The sequence below is a fragment of the Hippopotamus amphibius genome, chromosome 2 (assembly GCF_030028045.1).
Source record: "Hippopotamus amphibius kiboko isolate mHipAmp2 chromosome 2, mHipAmp2.hap2, whole genome shotgun sequence".
Classification (NCBI taxonomy): Eukaryota; Metazoa; Chordata; class Mammalia; order Artiodactyla; family Hippopotamidae; genus Hippopotamus; species Hippopotamus amphibius.
Genome location: NC_080187.1, coordinates 96,364,213 through 96,380,607, shown reverse-complemented (window position 1 = coordinate 96,380,607; position 16,395 = coordinate 96,364,213). Strand labels below are relative to the sequence as shown.

General features: G+C 36.0%; 1 protein-coding gene across 5 annotated transcripts in view; it reads right to left on the bottom strand.

The window, feature by feature from the left end:
- Positions 1–979: 979 nt before the first annotated feature.
- Positions 980–16,395, bottom strand: part of KIAA2026 (KIAA2026 ortholog) — a 97,638-nt gene continuing 82,222 nt past the window's right edge. For all 5 annotated transcript variants that reach the window (XM_057720120.1, XM_057720121.1, XM_057720122.1 and 2 more), the window contains 3 exons: positions 11,069–11,184; positions 7,139–7,329; positions 980–6,026 (listed from right to left, as the gene is read on the bottom strand). In XM_057720120.1, coding sequence (XP_057576103.1) covers positions 2,389–6,026; positions 7,139–7,329; positions 11,069–11,184 — 3,945 coding nt within the window. In that variant the 3' untranslated portion in view covers positions 980–2,388. The remainder of the gene's footprint in view (positions 6,027–7,138; positions 7,330–11,068; positions 11,185–16,395) is intronic.

Sequence of the window (16,395 nt, the reverse complement as noted above, 5' to 3'; positions counted from 1 at the left end):
ATAATTGCATACAGTTAATTTTATTACAGTTGTGAAGGAGTGCTATGTATTTCTCACTCTATGACCTCAATCCCTGAGTAACTGCAATATCATGATGCTGGCTTGGGTAAGAAGAGGGAGTTATGTAACACATAATGAGAACCTGTAATGAAACATTAAGTCAAAGAGAATACCTGGGAAGACCTTGAGGTTTTGAACTTTCTAGGAACTAAAAGAAACCTAGAGTACAGTAAGTAAGGGGGCAGTCAATTGAAATGAAACTGGAGAGGTAAGCAGGAACAGACTGAAGGGACTTTTAAGCTCTAAGTGGGGAGGAGGGGCTTTAAGGTTCACCAGATCACACAGAGCTTTGGAAGTCATATTAGGATTTTGACTTAGGAGTTAGAAGAGAATCAGTGGTTAGTAAGTGATGGCCTTCACTGGGAATAAAGTGGTTCATAAGTAATTCAGCCAATTAAGTGGCTTAGAGAATTCTTTTTAGAAAAAGGATGGACAGTTTTAGGTTGTTTTGTTTTAAAAAGTTGAGTAGGTAAATACACTCATTTACTGTGCGCTATGTATGTACAATGCAATGTACTTCAAACATCACCCACTTCCCCCTGAAATCCAAGGTGTTTCTCAACTGACAAGGAAAGGGGGAAGGTGACTACAGAGTATAGCATAGACATGATTAGCAAAGGTACTGTCTTAGAGTATAACCATAGGCTTTTGAGAGTCTTTAACAACCTTCCAGGAATACCCTAACTGCCTTCTTCATTTTGCTACTAATAAATTTCAATGCAGTTTCAAAAGAAGTCTTTAGGGCTACTCTTCCTTACCATCCTCAACCCTGGACTATAACTCCATGTGATGAGGTTTAATAATATCATTATAAATGGAATGTGGATGAGTATACAATCAATATCCCAAAAAAGATAATGGATATAAACATCAAATAAGTATAAAATCTACCTTTTATTTAAAATGAGGCAAATTCTGAAATACCATAGTTACACCCAAAGAATAAGCTGACCCACATAAACGTTGCTTTACAATGGAATTTAAGTAACTGCTCTGTAACTGAAAAACACACACACAAAAGGAGAGTACTTATAAATAACTGAAAGTGTTCACACTCATTTGTCATTCTGAACAGAAAAATTCATGTTTTTAAGTATCATTTTGGAACATTAGTCAATATGAACCAACCCCTCAAAGTAAAAATAAACATATCAGGGGAAACTAGGTGACGGGTACCCCCAAACTCTCTGTACTATCATGGCAACTTCCAGTGAATCTAAAATTATTTAAAAATAAAAAGTTAAAAAAACATATTTGAGGTGTATAAACACAGACCAAACACACTGGGCCTTTAAGATTACTTATTTTGATCAATGTAGAATTTGGTGGTGGGTTAAGAGAAAAAAGTTAAAACAATGAAATTCAGAGTGAAATGTTAAAGCAGAAGTAATGTAAAGTTATGCAAAAATGATTTAAAGCATTAGGTTCAAATATTGGCTATAGCACCCACTAGCTGAGTGACCTAGGACACATTATTTAAGCTCTCAAGAGTACTGTGAAAGTCAAATGAGATACGTGGAAGTAAAGTTTGTAAATTGTGAAGCCTTGTACAAATGCTATTATTAATTCAAATTTCCTACCCTAAATTCCTTTTTGTATAATTCTGTCCTCATTTTATATCATGTGATCTTTCAATGGAACAACAACGCACTTTAAAAATGGTACTCAAACGAGGAAATACAGCAACTCAGTTTATTACATGCAGATTCTTCTGCATTGATGCTAACAGTTCACTGGTCCAAAATTACTAAAATACTTAAAAAACTATACATTATGTAAACAAAACATAAATAAGACAGCATAGTTCTTTGTACATATAGTTTAGTACAGGTTGTTAAGCATTTAGGAATATGTACAATTTTACACAATGGACTGCATTTTCACAATGCATAAATATATATATATATTTTACAGAAACAAAAATAAGATTCCACTAAAGACACAGAATACCATATTGTAGATACACGCTGCAACAGTCCAAATTCAAGAAACATGTCAATGCAAGTGTGCAAAAGCCTAGCTTACTCCAAACTAGTCAAATTTGACTTTGTTCAATTTATGCTATACAGACAGGTAAGTCCTGTCTATTTGAAACAAATAACCTTTGAAAACATACTCATATCAATGAGTGAAATGATTTTTCCCTCCCCAAGAAAAACAAAGCCTTGTTGCAAGCTAATGAAAAGATACATTAAAACACACATACACATACACACACACACACAAACTATGTATAGTACGTTTTCAACAGTATAATAAGCAGTTAAAATTTTTATGGGAGTCAAAACAATGCCCCATTATTTAAAAACTGGCTCGTTTAGTCTAAATTCAAGATGCAGCTGTGTCCGGCTTCTCTAAGCCAGATGACTGAAAAGCAGGGAAGACAGAGGCAGGATTCCGACTGGCAGACACAACTTGAGAGAGTGATGAGAGTGAAGCAACCTTAGATGCTGGGGTGTTTATGGTATTCAAAATGGCTCCTTCTGGGCTGACCAACAACTTTTTGACCGATGTGTCCAAATGAAATACTGAAGTGCTACTTGGCAGTGGAGGATTACTAGAGCAAATGGCAGAAACCAAAGATGTCTTAGCCAAAAGAGTAGCTGGAGAAGACTTAATTACTGAAGTCAATGACACTGCTGGTGCAGCAGGTGGAACAGAAACTTTAGCAGTTGGGTTTATGATCTGTGTTGCTGCATGTACTGTAGGCAGAGAACCTGCCTTCCCAAGAGAGTTTAAAATTTTTGTAGAGTTTCTTAGAGAATGTTTTACAGGTTGCCCACTTAAAGAATTATTTGATGTTAGCGTGATCTTCTGGGCCACGTTATCTACTGGTGTAGGCTGAACGCCCTGGCCACTGTTAAGAACTAAGGGAGGTCCATATTTTGGATTAGTAGATATAAGGAGAACATGGCTGCCAGCTCCAAGACCTTGTGGTGGAACAATAAACCGGGTTCCATTAATCATGATTTGAGTGCCAGGTGCCAAAGGTGTACTGGTATTGATGACTATTTTTTGCTGAATACAAGCTTCACTGAACTGACCCCCCACCACACTAGTTACACTTGATGGTGCTGTAGCAGTGTGAATGGCAGTGCCACCTGGAGCAGAACTGTAACTGGGGGTTGATTTTACGAAAGCAGGGGACATTTGCTGGTTTGGCAGAGAAGCAAAATTGGAAATGTTAATTACTTTACCTGGATTCGGTGAAAGGGACGGCAATTCAGTTTGAGGTTTATATGTGTTTATATTTGTTGGCACTGTAGTTGAAACCCCTGGTGACGGAAACTGGACAGAAGTCCGAGATTGTCTTTTAGAAAGAGATACAGAACGTGTGGCTCCTGGTACTGTTGTGGCTTGTGGAACTGTGTTTATTATTTTAGGGGATACAGTCACAGGTGTAGGCAAGGCAACAGTAACAGGGATCTGCAAAGCTGATGTTAAACATTTAGGAGACACTGTTGGTTGTGTATTTGAAATCAGAACAGATGATGCAAGATGTCCTGTTTTCACAGTTGATATAGCCACAGTATTTCCGAGATTTGACGTGCAAAGTCTATTTGACAAAATAGGCATAATTCTTGAAGAGGTATCATTTCCACTGACTAAAACAGGAGGTCGTGTCCCAACTGAGGCAGAGGTTGAGGTCACTGAAAGAGAACCCAAAGATACATTTGCTCCTGTTACTGAAAACATGTTTACTGTTCTTGAAGCAGAAACCACTGATTCATTAACAGAAGTAATATTTTGACTCACAAAATTTGAGCTTACTGGAACAGAATTACCACTTGTCGACACTGACAAAACACAGCCCTTGGTACTTTTTTCTTCTCCTTTTGGGGTTACATTTTGCAATATGTTAATTGATGGAATAGGTGGTACACTGCCTGAAGTATTTACAATTGCTTGGCCTATGTTTAGCCCAATTTTCACATCTTTTATCTGAGACACAGTTGGTGACGAGTTTATTTTTATTGGTGCTCCCACTGTAGATGGAATTAGCACTATCTGCGGCTGCTCTGGAGTCTTAACATACGTTTTACTCAAGGGAGGAGGAAGAGTTTGTTTTAATGGTTCTGCCACAATAGTTGGGGTTGAAGTGCCACTGGGAATTGCAGCATTAATAAAAACTAATTTCTGGGCAGAAACACCTGTAGATGTTGGTGCAGGAGCCACATTAATTGCAGTTCCACTGCCAGAGGAAAGAACAGATGGAGCTGACACCAGCATAAGTTTCTGAACTGGAGTCCCACTGATCATATCTCCATTCGTTGCTGCTGTTGCTTCTGATCTTGTAACAGGGTAACTTTTGGTGACATAATCTACCTGTTGCTGTTTAGCTGGTGTATGAATAACATTTGCATTGGTTTGTCCAAAATTTCCTGTTGATATGCTAATTACATTTACTGAACTATTTGCTGTTGATGGTAGTAGACTGCTAGAAGGAACAGAGGACTTTAAGGGAGAGGAGGGCATGTGTGAAGTTTTATCTATCATGTGGCCCAAATTACCACTACAGGAAGGTTGGCTTAATGTAAATTTAAGATTTTTCCCGGTGGATGGATTAAAGCCAGCTGGAATGGAAACAGAAGTAGGTGCTTGGCCAAATGGTGGGAGACTAGATGTAGCAGTTGTTCCAGCTACTGGTGAAAAAGCGGAGGATGATGAAGTTGTTGATTTTGGCACCAGAAATGCCTGAAGCTGAGGAGCAAAAGTAAAAACTGAACTTGAAGATAAACTACTGGGTGAATTCTGATCTGGATTGGTTTGTACTTTTACAACTCCAGTGTTCCCACCTCGTGTCCTAACAAGAATTGACTGTGAATCTCTTATACACACAGTTTTCAGTTCTTGCTTTGCTTCAGAAGAATCAGCAGTTTGCTGTGCAAAACAGTTGAAGGAACTACCGGGATTTGTAGATCCATTTAGTGTTGCTGCTGACAACTGAGGCTGAACTGTTGAGGAAATGGTGGGTGAAACAATGGGCTGGGAGAATGTGGCTGCTGAAACGGCATTCTTGACTTTTCCTGCCTCACTCTGGCTAGTCTTAACTGGTGGTGTTAATAAATTACTTATGGAAGTTATAGGTGTCAAAGGCTGTGGTCTGGCACTACTCACATTTGACAAAGGTATAACTGTCTTGTTGAAAGCTGTATTAGGTAGTTGGGTAGAAACAGTTCCTGCTGGGTTGACAAGAACTGATGCTAAAGAAGAGTTTACATTTGCTATCTGTGGTAGAGATGAACCATGTTGTTCTGTACCTTTTTGTTGAAGTGGTAGTATTTCTTTTGCAACTGCTTTCCCTTCCTTGTGCTGAATCACAAAATTCTTAGGCAGAATGAGAACCTGTTGCATGATTTTTTCTCCCGTTTTAGGATCCAGCGTAGGTTGCATCTGAATCTTTACAGAAGTGTTATGAAGATCTATGGGCAACCACTGGCCACAGGGCATTTTGTATACCATCTGTAAAGGACCTTTTGTACTGGTGTGGCAGGTCAATGCTGGCTTTATGGGGCTTGCTTCTGGAGGAGATACAACTGCCTTTTCCACAGCAGGGGTACTTCTACCTGCAGAAGGGGGTAGCTGATTTGTTAAGGTCACTTTGTTCCCAATATTCTTTGCAAGCAAGGCCTGAATAGGTTTGGTCCCTTTCTGGAGCGTAGACACTGGTGTTGAATCCAATGAAGCAAATGACTCTGGAAACAGTGGCTCTGTATGCTTTGACTCATTCAAACAGTCAATTTGCATATCACCTTCTACATTCTCAACAGTTGTCTCATTTGTGCTTAACTTTGCTCTCTTCCTTGGGGAAAGCTCTTTTGTGCTATCATCCAGATAACTAGCTTGTTTGGACTGTCGTTTAAGTGTTTTAGGCAGTGTCTTCGGTACATCTTTAGAAGGCAATTCTTTTTTCAACAACTTGCTTCTGGCCATAGGAAAATCTATTTCTGACAATTTCATATCATCTGAAAATTACAAAACAATTGTTTTGTTTACATAAAACAGAAACTGAATAGCAACGATAAGACCAATTATAAAAAAAGAAAGTAAATCTTTGAACCAGCAATTGATTAAGAAACCTGTAAGGTGATGCAAAAGTCTCAGTACCACTGATGGAAATTAAGGTAAGGTGACCTTTGATATGGTAATCCTGATATTGTAACCATTCCTAAGAACAACGTATTATTAATGAGAAAATTATTTTTGGTCAAATTCTGCTGCCAATACAAGTGTAAAAAGAAAGTCCACATCTTTTAAGGAGATACTCAAGCTGGCAATTAGGGCTCAGAATTTAGATTTGGAAAGGAATCTAGTCTACTTCTCTCCTTCTAGATAGGGAAACCTTCATATCAGAGAGAGATGGTTCTCCACATTTTATATTTTTAGAGAGAGACTCTAAAGAATAAAAAAAATGTCCAGCTTTTTCTGGTGTTTAATTATTCCTACAGCAAAAAATTTATGTTCATATCTGGTTAAACTGGGTTGATGAGAAGTTACTCTTTTTCAATTTAGCAAAGACATGGAAAACAATAGGTTAATACATTTCTAACCACAAATTTTCATACCTCTTAAGTAACTAAAGAAAGTTATTTAACTAGATTTACAAGTTGAAATGAACTACAGATAATCTACTTCAGCCTCCTTATACGAATGAGGTGTCTACTCTGGTCTCATTAGGTCATCAACCTTGGTTATTCCTCATATAAAAAAAAACTAACAATTATTAGGGACTTGCCAAGTTCTGTTTAAAGCAAACATCAGAAATAGTGCTTCAAAAATAATAATAATAAAAAGAAGAGGATAAATCTATTTCAAAGGGGCTGCATATCAACTATGTGTGGTCTGTAATGAGTGATAATATGCCTACAGTTTGGAGTCAGTCACTGGTTCCAGAAACTCTTAGAACAGTAATAATGACTCCAAAGAATCTTTAATAAGACACTGGTACACCTTCAGACATAACAGATTTCCCCAATCAATAAACTTCATTAATCAGATTATCTTTTATCTCCACAAAAAACACTAAAATTTCTCTTTGTGCTTTTAGTGTTGATGTAAAGAAACTTTGAATGCCTACCTGAATCAAAATGATTCTTCTCCAGGACATCTAGAGGTTCGGTGGTGTCTACAGACTTGCTACCAATGTCTGCTTCTGGAGACGCTGTGCCAGGACCTGTCTCACCTTCTCCAGCAGCCCACAGCTCTCTAGCACGCTTATCATGGTCGGGCTGTCTTCTGAAATCATCGTAGTCTCTCTTTAGGCGACTCCTGAAATAAGACATTCAACACAACGAACAATACATACGTACTAAACTCTTGGAAGCTAATGTAACTTTTAACATTTTAAGCTGTATTTTAGTATTTTCATTTAAGTCACTAAACCTATGTTTTAATCAAGTGTGTGTAAGATGCCAATGACATTGTTCAAGAAGACAAAACAGCGTGTAAGCATAAGAAACTTAAAAGATTATATCTGCAATTCCAGAATAAAGTGTTTGAACATACCACCTATTTCTCTTTCTAAAGGCTACTGTTAGAACTATTAAATGTGAAAAAGGTAATTTTTTTCCTACCTGCACTGACAGAAATAGATTTGAGATAGTCTTAAAATTGCTGATTATAATATAATACAGTTTGAAAGGTCATTTAAAAGTTAATCAAAAAATTCTAAGAAACAGTATCTGTTATTTTTGATTACTATACAAAGAGTAATAAAGAAAAACAATCCATCATTTAATTTTGAGAGCAATTAGAAATTACTTTTTAAAATTACATATAGGGAAACAAAGCTGAAAGGTGATCTTTCAGAGATCTTTTTCACATCAAGACATAATACCTATGTTTCTATGACACTATGAGAGAGAGAAACATTTCCAAATGATTACATGATATTTTACAGATCCTTTATTCATTTGCTTTCAGCTGAGTTTCTCTATTCTACTTTTAACCTTTATCTTTTGTTTAAAAAAAAAATCTGAACATACATTCTCCAATTTACTTTTGCTACAAATTCCTATCTGTGCATACTGGAATTTAAATCTCACCTCTGTCACTAAACAGTTGTAAGACTTTGGGCAAGTTTCTTAAACTTTCTAGGCATCAGTCTACTTATTTGTACAATGAGGATAATAATTGCACTTACCTCACAGTATGTGTGGCACATAAATATTCAACAAATGTCAGTTAATAATTACTCTCAATTTATTTGTTTCAATTATTGCTTAAAAGTTTTATAGAGCAGATGAGGACTGTAAGATACTGGAGTCAGTTACCAAAGGATAACTGTAAAATTAATTTCCTTTTAGAACTATCTATATGGGGGGTAGTATAAAGTTCCTCCCTTCTCAGTCTTCTTCTCATCTCAGCTAATGACCTTGCTCCTTATTTTAGGGAAAATGGAAGCAATCAGACAAGAACTTTCATATGCTCACACCTCATCTGCAACTTAAAACCTTCATCTGTACTCATTTTCTCCATCTTCCTATCTAAGCTAACGCTTCCAATTTACGCATCCTCTCTCCCCTAGTCAAGAATCCCATCAACCAAATGTCCCTTCCATTATCTGAGTTCATTTTTGCCTCTCTTTCCACCAGTAGACAAACACGCTATTTCTCCCATTAATAAAAACAAATGACAAAAACCAAACCACCCTCTCTTGACTCCAACTTGTCCTTCCAGGTACTGCTTTATTTCTCTGCTCTACTTTTATAGAACTCGAATTCTTCACCCCTAATCCCTCTTGAACAGACTCCTAAGACTTTTTACCCACATCTCTATCAACACAGCTCAACAAGGTCATCAACAATGTTCTCAGTCCTCATCTTCCTCAATCCATCAGGAGCAGCCTCCTTTTTGAAACATCTTCTTTACCTGGTTTTTAAGACACCACTCTTTCTCTTGCTGAGTACTCGTTCTCAGTCTCTTCCGCTGAGTCCTACCATCTCCACCACTTCTAAATGCTGGAATGTCCCAGAGTACAGTCTCTCTTATCTACGCTACCAGGTGACTTCTACCATCTCACAGCTTAAATACAATCTATATCCTGGTAACCCCCAAATTTATATTTCCAGCCTGGTTTACTCCCTTGAACTGGGACTCAAATACTAAACTGCCTACTTAATAACTCCAATTAGACGTCTGAAAGGCATATCAAACTTAACATGTTGGAACCCCAAATCCTGAATCCACCCCCTCCCCAAACCTCCTACTTCTCAGCTAATGGCAACTGCATTATTTCAGTTGTTTAGATAAAAAATACTGGGCACCATCTTTTTCTCCTCATTTTTTCTGACACTCTATATGCAAGCCTTAAGGAAATTCTACCAGTCCTGCTTTCCAGATATATCCAGAATCCAACCACTCCTTTCCGTCTGCATTGCCACTATTGTGGTCCAAGCCACTATCATTTTTTGCCTGGACTATTGCTATAGTGTAAGTGATTTCCCTGCCTTTATCTTCATCCCACACTACACTATCTCCACAGAGCAGGCAGAGTGAGCACTTTAAAACATGTCAGATCATGTACTTCCTCTGTTTAAAATCCTTAAATGGCTTCTCGTTTCAGAGTAAAAGCCAAAGTCCTTAAATACCTACATGATCTGGCTACCTTTTCCTATACTCCTCTGACTCTTCACTCTTACCAACTTTCCTCCTCACTCACTCAGCTCTGGTTATTCCCTTTGCATTTCCTATAAATGTCAAACATGCTTTCAATTGTAGGGCTTCCACATCTTCTTTTCCCTTAGATGTCCACATGGCTCTCTCCCCTATTTCCTTCAGGTCTCTTTTCAAACATCAACTCATCAGGGAAGCTTTCCTCGACACCCTTGTAAAAGAGCAATCATTATCCCATCCAAACTAAGCATTTCTTATTACCCTTAATCTGCTTTATTTTTCTTCATAGTACTTATCACCATCTGACACTTGAGTTTGTCTGAATAGACTTATAATTAGTAAGGAAACTGAATCAATAATCAAAAAATCTCTAGACGTTTCTCCAGATATATAAATTGCCACAAGCACATGAAAAAATACTCAAATTCACTAATCATTAGGGAAATGCAGATCCAAACTACAATGACATACCACCTTATACTCATTAGGGTGGCTATTAAAAAAAAAGAAAATAACAAATGTTGGTGAGGATGTGGAGAAACTGGAACTCTTGTACACTGTTGGTAGGAATGTAAAATTGTACAGTCACTGTGGAAAACATTATGGTAGTCCCCCCCAAAAAAGAAAAATAGAATTACCATATTTTACTTCTAGGTATATATCCCAACATTTGAAAGCAGGGTCTTGGATATTTGTATACCCATGTTCATAGCAGCATTACTCCTAACAGCTAAAACATGAAAAGCCTCCCAAATGCCTATTACAGATGAATGGATAAGCAAAATGTGGTATATAGCATAAAATGCAATATTATTCAGCCTTTAAAAGGAAGTAAATTCTGACATATGTTGCAATATGGATGACCCCTGAGAACATTATGCTACATGAAATAAAGCCAGTCACAAAAAGATAAACATTTTGTACTGTACAAGGTACTCAGAGTAGTCAAAAATCATAGATACAGAAAGTAAAATGGTGGTTTCCAGGGGCTGGGGGGAGTGGGGAATGGGGAGTTACTGTTTAATAGGTATAGAGTTTCAGTTTCACAAGATGAAGAGTTCTGGAGACGGATGGGGTAACAGTAACACAACATCATGAGTGTATTTAATACCACTGAACCACACACTTAAAACTAGTTAAGATGGTAAATTTTATTTGTGCGTTTTCCCACAATGAAAAAAAACTGGGAGAGAAAAAAGAATATAAACTATCCAGGAGGAGTTCTGTTTAATCAACACCACTTTAGGAAGTACCCTGCAAACAGTGGGTGCTCAAAAATATTATCTAAATTACAAATCAATGGAAAACTATACTAAATGATTCCAGAACACCTTCCATAATCACAAAGTAAGAGCCTTAAAATAAGTAAAACAGGTAATAAAGCTTGATTTACCTGTTTCTTTGAAAAGCCTTCATTAACTTTGGTTCCCATGGCAGCAATTCATTTAAAAGACGTATTAATGTACTATGCAATTCTTTTACAGCTTGCCTCCGGTGATACCATTTGCCCTAAAAACACAATTTTAAAAGTAAATTCCTTAGATTTAATCTAAAAGTAAATGCCAAGATTTATTTTCTGATTAAAAAACAAAACAAAGTGCCAATACCCATCAATTAAATACATATCTCTTCTTCAGAAGGTTGCAGAAAGGAGGAAACTATTCTATAATAAATCTTATTTGATACACTTTAAAGATTCTCAATTCTACAGAAGAAATTTAAAACCCATTTAATAAAACCAGGAGATAAAAATTTTAAGTTTTTAATTGGGTCAATTATAAACATTTTTAAAAATCACCAAAATACATGTAAATATACCAACATTTACATAATTATGTAAATGATATGGCTCACTTCTGTAAAGTTTTTGTAATTTTTCCAAAAGAGTGGGGAAAAAAAAGAGAGAAAGCCCAAATTGTTATCATATTTAAAAGCAGTCTTCTTAACAAACTTCCTTAGGAAACTTTACAATTATTTTATTTAAAAATGTTTCCAGCACAGAAAAGCAAACAAGTGGTCACCATTTTCAATACTATCATGCTATACTAAGGGTTAATAATTTCTGACACACTCTCCATTTGCTAATTATTATCCTAAGTATTTCATTCATACTTGGAGAGAAAGAGACAGAGAGAGATGGACAGGGGTGAGGGTGGGGTGGGGGGGCAGAAGGGAGGTGGGGAGAGATTGAGTGAGCATGACAGTGCATGCGTACTAGCAGTTATAAAAGCCCTCTAAAGTGTGTGCATTTTTAGTCTTACTTAACAAATGATGAAACTAAGGCTCAGAGAGATTAAACGAGTTGCTAAAGGTTCTCTAACTTGAACCCAGATCTGCCTGTTGGTAAAGTCCAAGTTTTTTAGAACTAACTACATCACTACCTCTTAAAAACATCACTACCTCTTAAAAAATTGTATGTATCACATACATTCAATCTGACACAGGTTATAAAAACCTCTAGTAAAGATACATTTCACCAGTACCCATAAAATTATTTGAATACCAGAGGAACAATAAGATTATAGAAGTTATATCTTTAGGTAGCCAACTCCCCCTTCTCCACAATGTTAGTGTACACCAACTATCAACATCACCACCACCATCATCATTTACTCTTATATAACCATGTTGTATTTCTTTTTCACTTGGTAACAGCTTTGAGATATAATTTATATATTATACAGTCCACTCGTTTTATTTCTCTTATAACAACAGGCACACAACTATATATGTTACAGATCACATTTAACCTGCATAAAATTAGATTTTGTCCCACAGGAACTCTGAGTCAATTTGCATATAAGTAGAACATTAAGGCAGAAAAATAACCACTCCCTAGAGCAAAGCATATTCTAAATCTGTGCATAAATTTCCCAACTTAATATATATCTAAAACTTCTCCTTTCGTCATGGAAATTTCAGACATATGAAACTAAGTGATCAATAATAGTATATATTTCCTACTCCTTAAAATTTTGTGCTTAAAATCAACACAATGTTTATGCACATAAAAAATAAAAGGACATTTGTTAACTCTGAGGTTTTTTTTTTTTTTCATTAAAATTAAAAACTTTTATTCTTCTAAAGTCACCATTAAAGTAAACTGAGGTTTTTATACCTCAGAAGGGAAATTATTAGAAGAGTAGGAAGAGGTGAGATTATATGTGCATGTGCTCATAACGAATATGGAACCTAGGCTCATTGACTAATTTTTGTGTCTTCTTGGTGGCATAACAAATTATAGTATTGTGAAAAAATTTCAAGAAAAGTAATTTTTATTTCATACAATATACTAACTTGAACAGACTTTCCATCTTGTCAAAAGCTTTCTAAAAGGACCCAACTAACAATGAGTTACACCTCAAAAGTTTATTTTTCTCAAAGAAATGTTATGAGATAGTATAAAGTGCTTATTCTAACCCATGAAAACAAAACTATTAGATTATAAACAATAAAACTGAGCAAGAAATAACTTTCATCTATGGAAAGCTATTTGAGGAAGATGAAAAGGAGGTAATAGCCACCCAAAATCCTTTTCAGAATGAGATGAGAAGTTATTTCAATAAAAATTAGAAAATAGGTAGATGGAGATTTTTCCCTTTAACAAGGCATATCAACAACATTATTTTTTCTATGTATCAACTTCTATTTGGCTCAAAAATGAAATGGTGGCAGTGGAAATAAACTTTTCCTAAGCTAAAGAGAGCAGAAAGAGGTAAGATATAAGGAATGAAGGTGGGGAAAATATTCTCTTCATGGTATAATTCACTGGAAAAGCATTAAAAGACCAGGGGGCACCAAGCATATTGAATTCCTTATTAACTGGGAGTTATGACAGAAGCAGTTAACTTGGGCAGTATGGGTTGTTGTATGGATTAGTGTGGTGGCGACGGGATAGGGAATACAGAACTATCAGTATTATGAGACTAGATGAGGTACAGGAAGCGGAGACTGTGTAACTGGATACTACTTAAAGCTATTTATTTATCAGCTCTGTTTGTGTCTCTACTAAATTACAACATTAATTTTTATAGGAAAGTGTTTTAAAAATATTAGGAAAATTTTACCTTTTGATTTTACTTTGGTTACTAAGTTTTAACTAATCCAATGCCCAGAAAACATACTATTGAACTAAATAAGACTATACACAGGGAAGGAGTCATATAAATTAATCAGAGAATAGAGTCCTAGCTTTCATACAACTCGGCTTTACCCACTGACCTGTTTGTAAATGTCTAAGGCCTTCCAACTTTATATATATTTTTTGGCCTTCCCCTTTTTTATACTGCATTTTCTCAACTTAGTGTAGTGATGGTGTGGTATCTCATTTATATTTGAAGATGCCTATTTAATCATTCTGTACTTGAAAAACAAACAAAATGTTTATTATGCTCATAACACAAACTATAGCAAGTAAAGGCTGATAAAATGTTTTGACTAGAAGATACATATAAAGGATACAATGACCTCAACAAAGGGCATCCCTATACCTGCCATGGCATATGTGTGTCATCTATCAAAAGGGGGGCATAGGTTTAAAAAAGTTCAGAATCACTGCTCTAGGAATGGTGTTTGAGGTAGTAAGGTACTTTAGTCATTTGACAGTAAAAGAGAAACTCATACTGCTTGTTTCATTCATTATCTTTTTTGGTCAATGCAACCCAAATGGAAATAAAATAATATGTCCCTTTCTACCTAGTGCTGGTGTCAGTGTCAGAGTATACAATGGAACTAATATAGAGAAGTTATGACTTTTTAAATGAAGTTAGCCAAATGGTAATAATCTGCCTTAACTTGGATCTAATATAAAAATCTACTTAAAATCAAACAAAATATTTCCTGAACTTTAAATGAGGTCATTAACTAAAAGCTAGCAATAGCTTTCCTGACTGATCAACTTTATTTATATACACAGAAAAAGGAAGAACTATCATGTTCCTTCTAGGATGAAATTATTAAAGCTAAAAGGGATCTCAGAGGACATAATTTTACAGAAGGAAAGTGCTTAAAATAAACAGATAAGTAGTTGTAGGTGGAAGAAGACTTTAGAATGCTAGATTTCCCGAATGCTAAAATCCACTTTCCTTCCACTACACAATGCCATCTCGCATGGCCTACACACAGACATTTCCTAAAGAAGAAAGACTGTATTGTGCAAGTTTCTATATTTACATGTAGGTATCTCTGTAATGCAAACATTAAAATCTCTTAAGATTTATTCTGTTTCATTTGTTTAATTACAATAGTACTTAAAACTGTGGTGATCTGAAGTTTAAAAGTCAATTAAAAAAAACAAGGAAAACAGGGGCTTCCTAGGTGGTGCAGTGGTTAAGAATCCACCTGCCAATGCAGGGGACATGGGTTCGAGCCCTGCTCCAGGAAGATTCCACATGCTGCGGAGCAACTAAGCCCGTGTGCCACAACTACTGAGCCTGCACTTTAGACCCTGTGAGCAACAACTATTGAGCCCACGTGCCGCAACTACTGAAGCCCACGTGCCTAGAGCCCATGCTCCACAACAAGAGAAGCCACGGCAATGAGGAGCCCGCGCATCACAACGAAGAATAGCCCCTGCTCACTGCAACTAAAGAAAGCCTGTGCACAGCAACAAAGATCCCACATAGCCATTGAATAAATAGGTAAATAAATTTATAAAAAAAACCCCAAAAAACAAGGAAAACAGCAAGCTCACCACCTTCAAACACATAAGAAAGAATACAGATATAATGAAAATCAGAAAAGCTCTAACAATCTTTGCACTGATCAATACAGAATCAAAGATAAAGATGGCAAGTAGAAAGATTAAGTAAGTGGTTATTTGTGGAACAGTTATAACTGTTTTTCTAATAAAAAACACATTTAATAAGCTTTACATATACAAATTTAGTCCTGACTTTATAAACAGGTATATGAATACAGGGATATACGAACTGTTTTTAATATTAGAATTCTCACTATTTTCAGGGACAAAATTTTTTTCTACAATAATCACGATATGTTATGTGAACTTAATAATTCAAACATTTACTGAAGGTCACTTTAAAAAGAAGAGAGTAGTATATTTTTCTTTTATAAATGTACTATAAAGTTTAACATAAAGTATGAATTCAAGCACACATTATGGAACCAAAGGTATACAATATGGTCTAAATTTCAGGCTTACCTTTCAATACTTTCTCATCCAATGTCCACAGCAGCTGCAGATTGCCAGCTCCCTTTCCATGAGATGCCCCAACTGTCAAACACTAAAGGTTTTATAACCTCATAGGGATTACTACAATAAGGAGCTGGTCTATGGTCACAAGATAAGTATTTTATTATATTATGCAGTTTTATAAGTTTTTGAATGTGATACATTAATAACCTAAGGAACCATAAGAGAAAAGAAACTTTTAAAAAACTTACAAAACTACACAATATTGTAAAATGAAAAGCTGAGTCTATGTGTGTGAAATGAGTGGGGAAGGAAACTTACCTTACAACTACAGAAAAACTCCATTCTGCTGCAGTAATCGGGTATGACAGCACCAGCATAATGCTGGCTGGGGTGTTGCAAGGAGAGGGAGGTGGCAATCTACTGATGCTGGGGACACTGAACATCTAGAAAGAAGAAAAGAGGAAAACAAATAAATTCCAGATTTTTTTAAATGTCTCATCACCATGGATCTTTTGTACATTTTAATAAGTTTAGATGTTTTGAATATTAAACTTCGGTGAAAG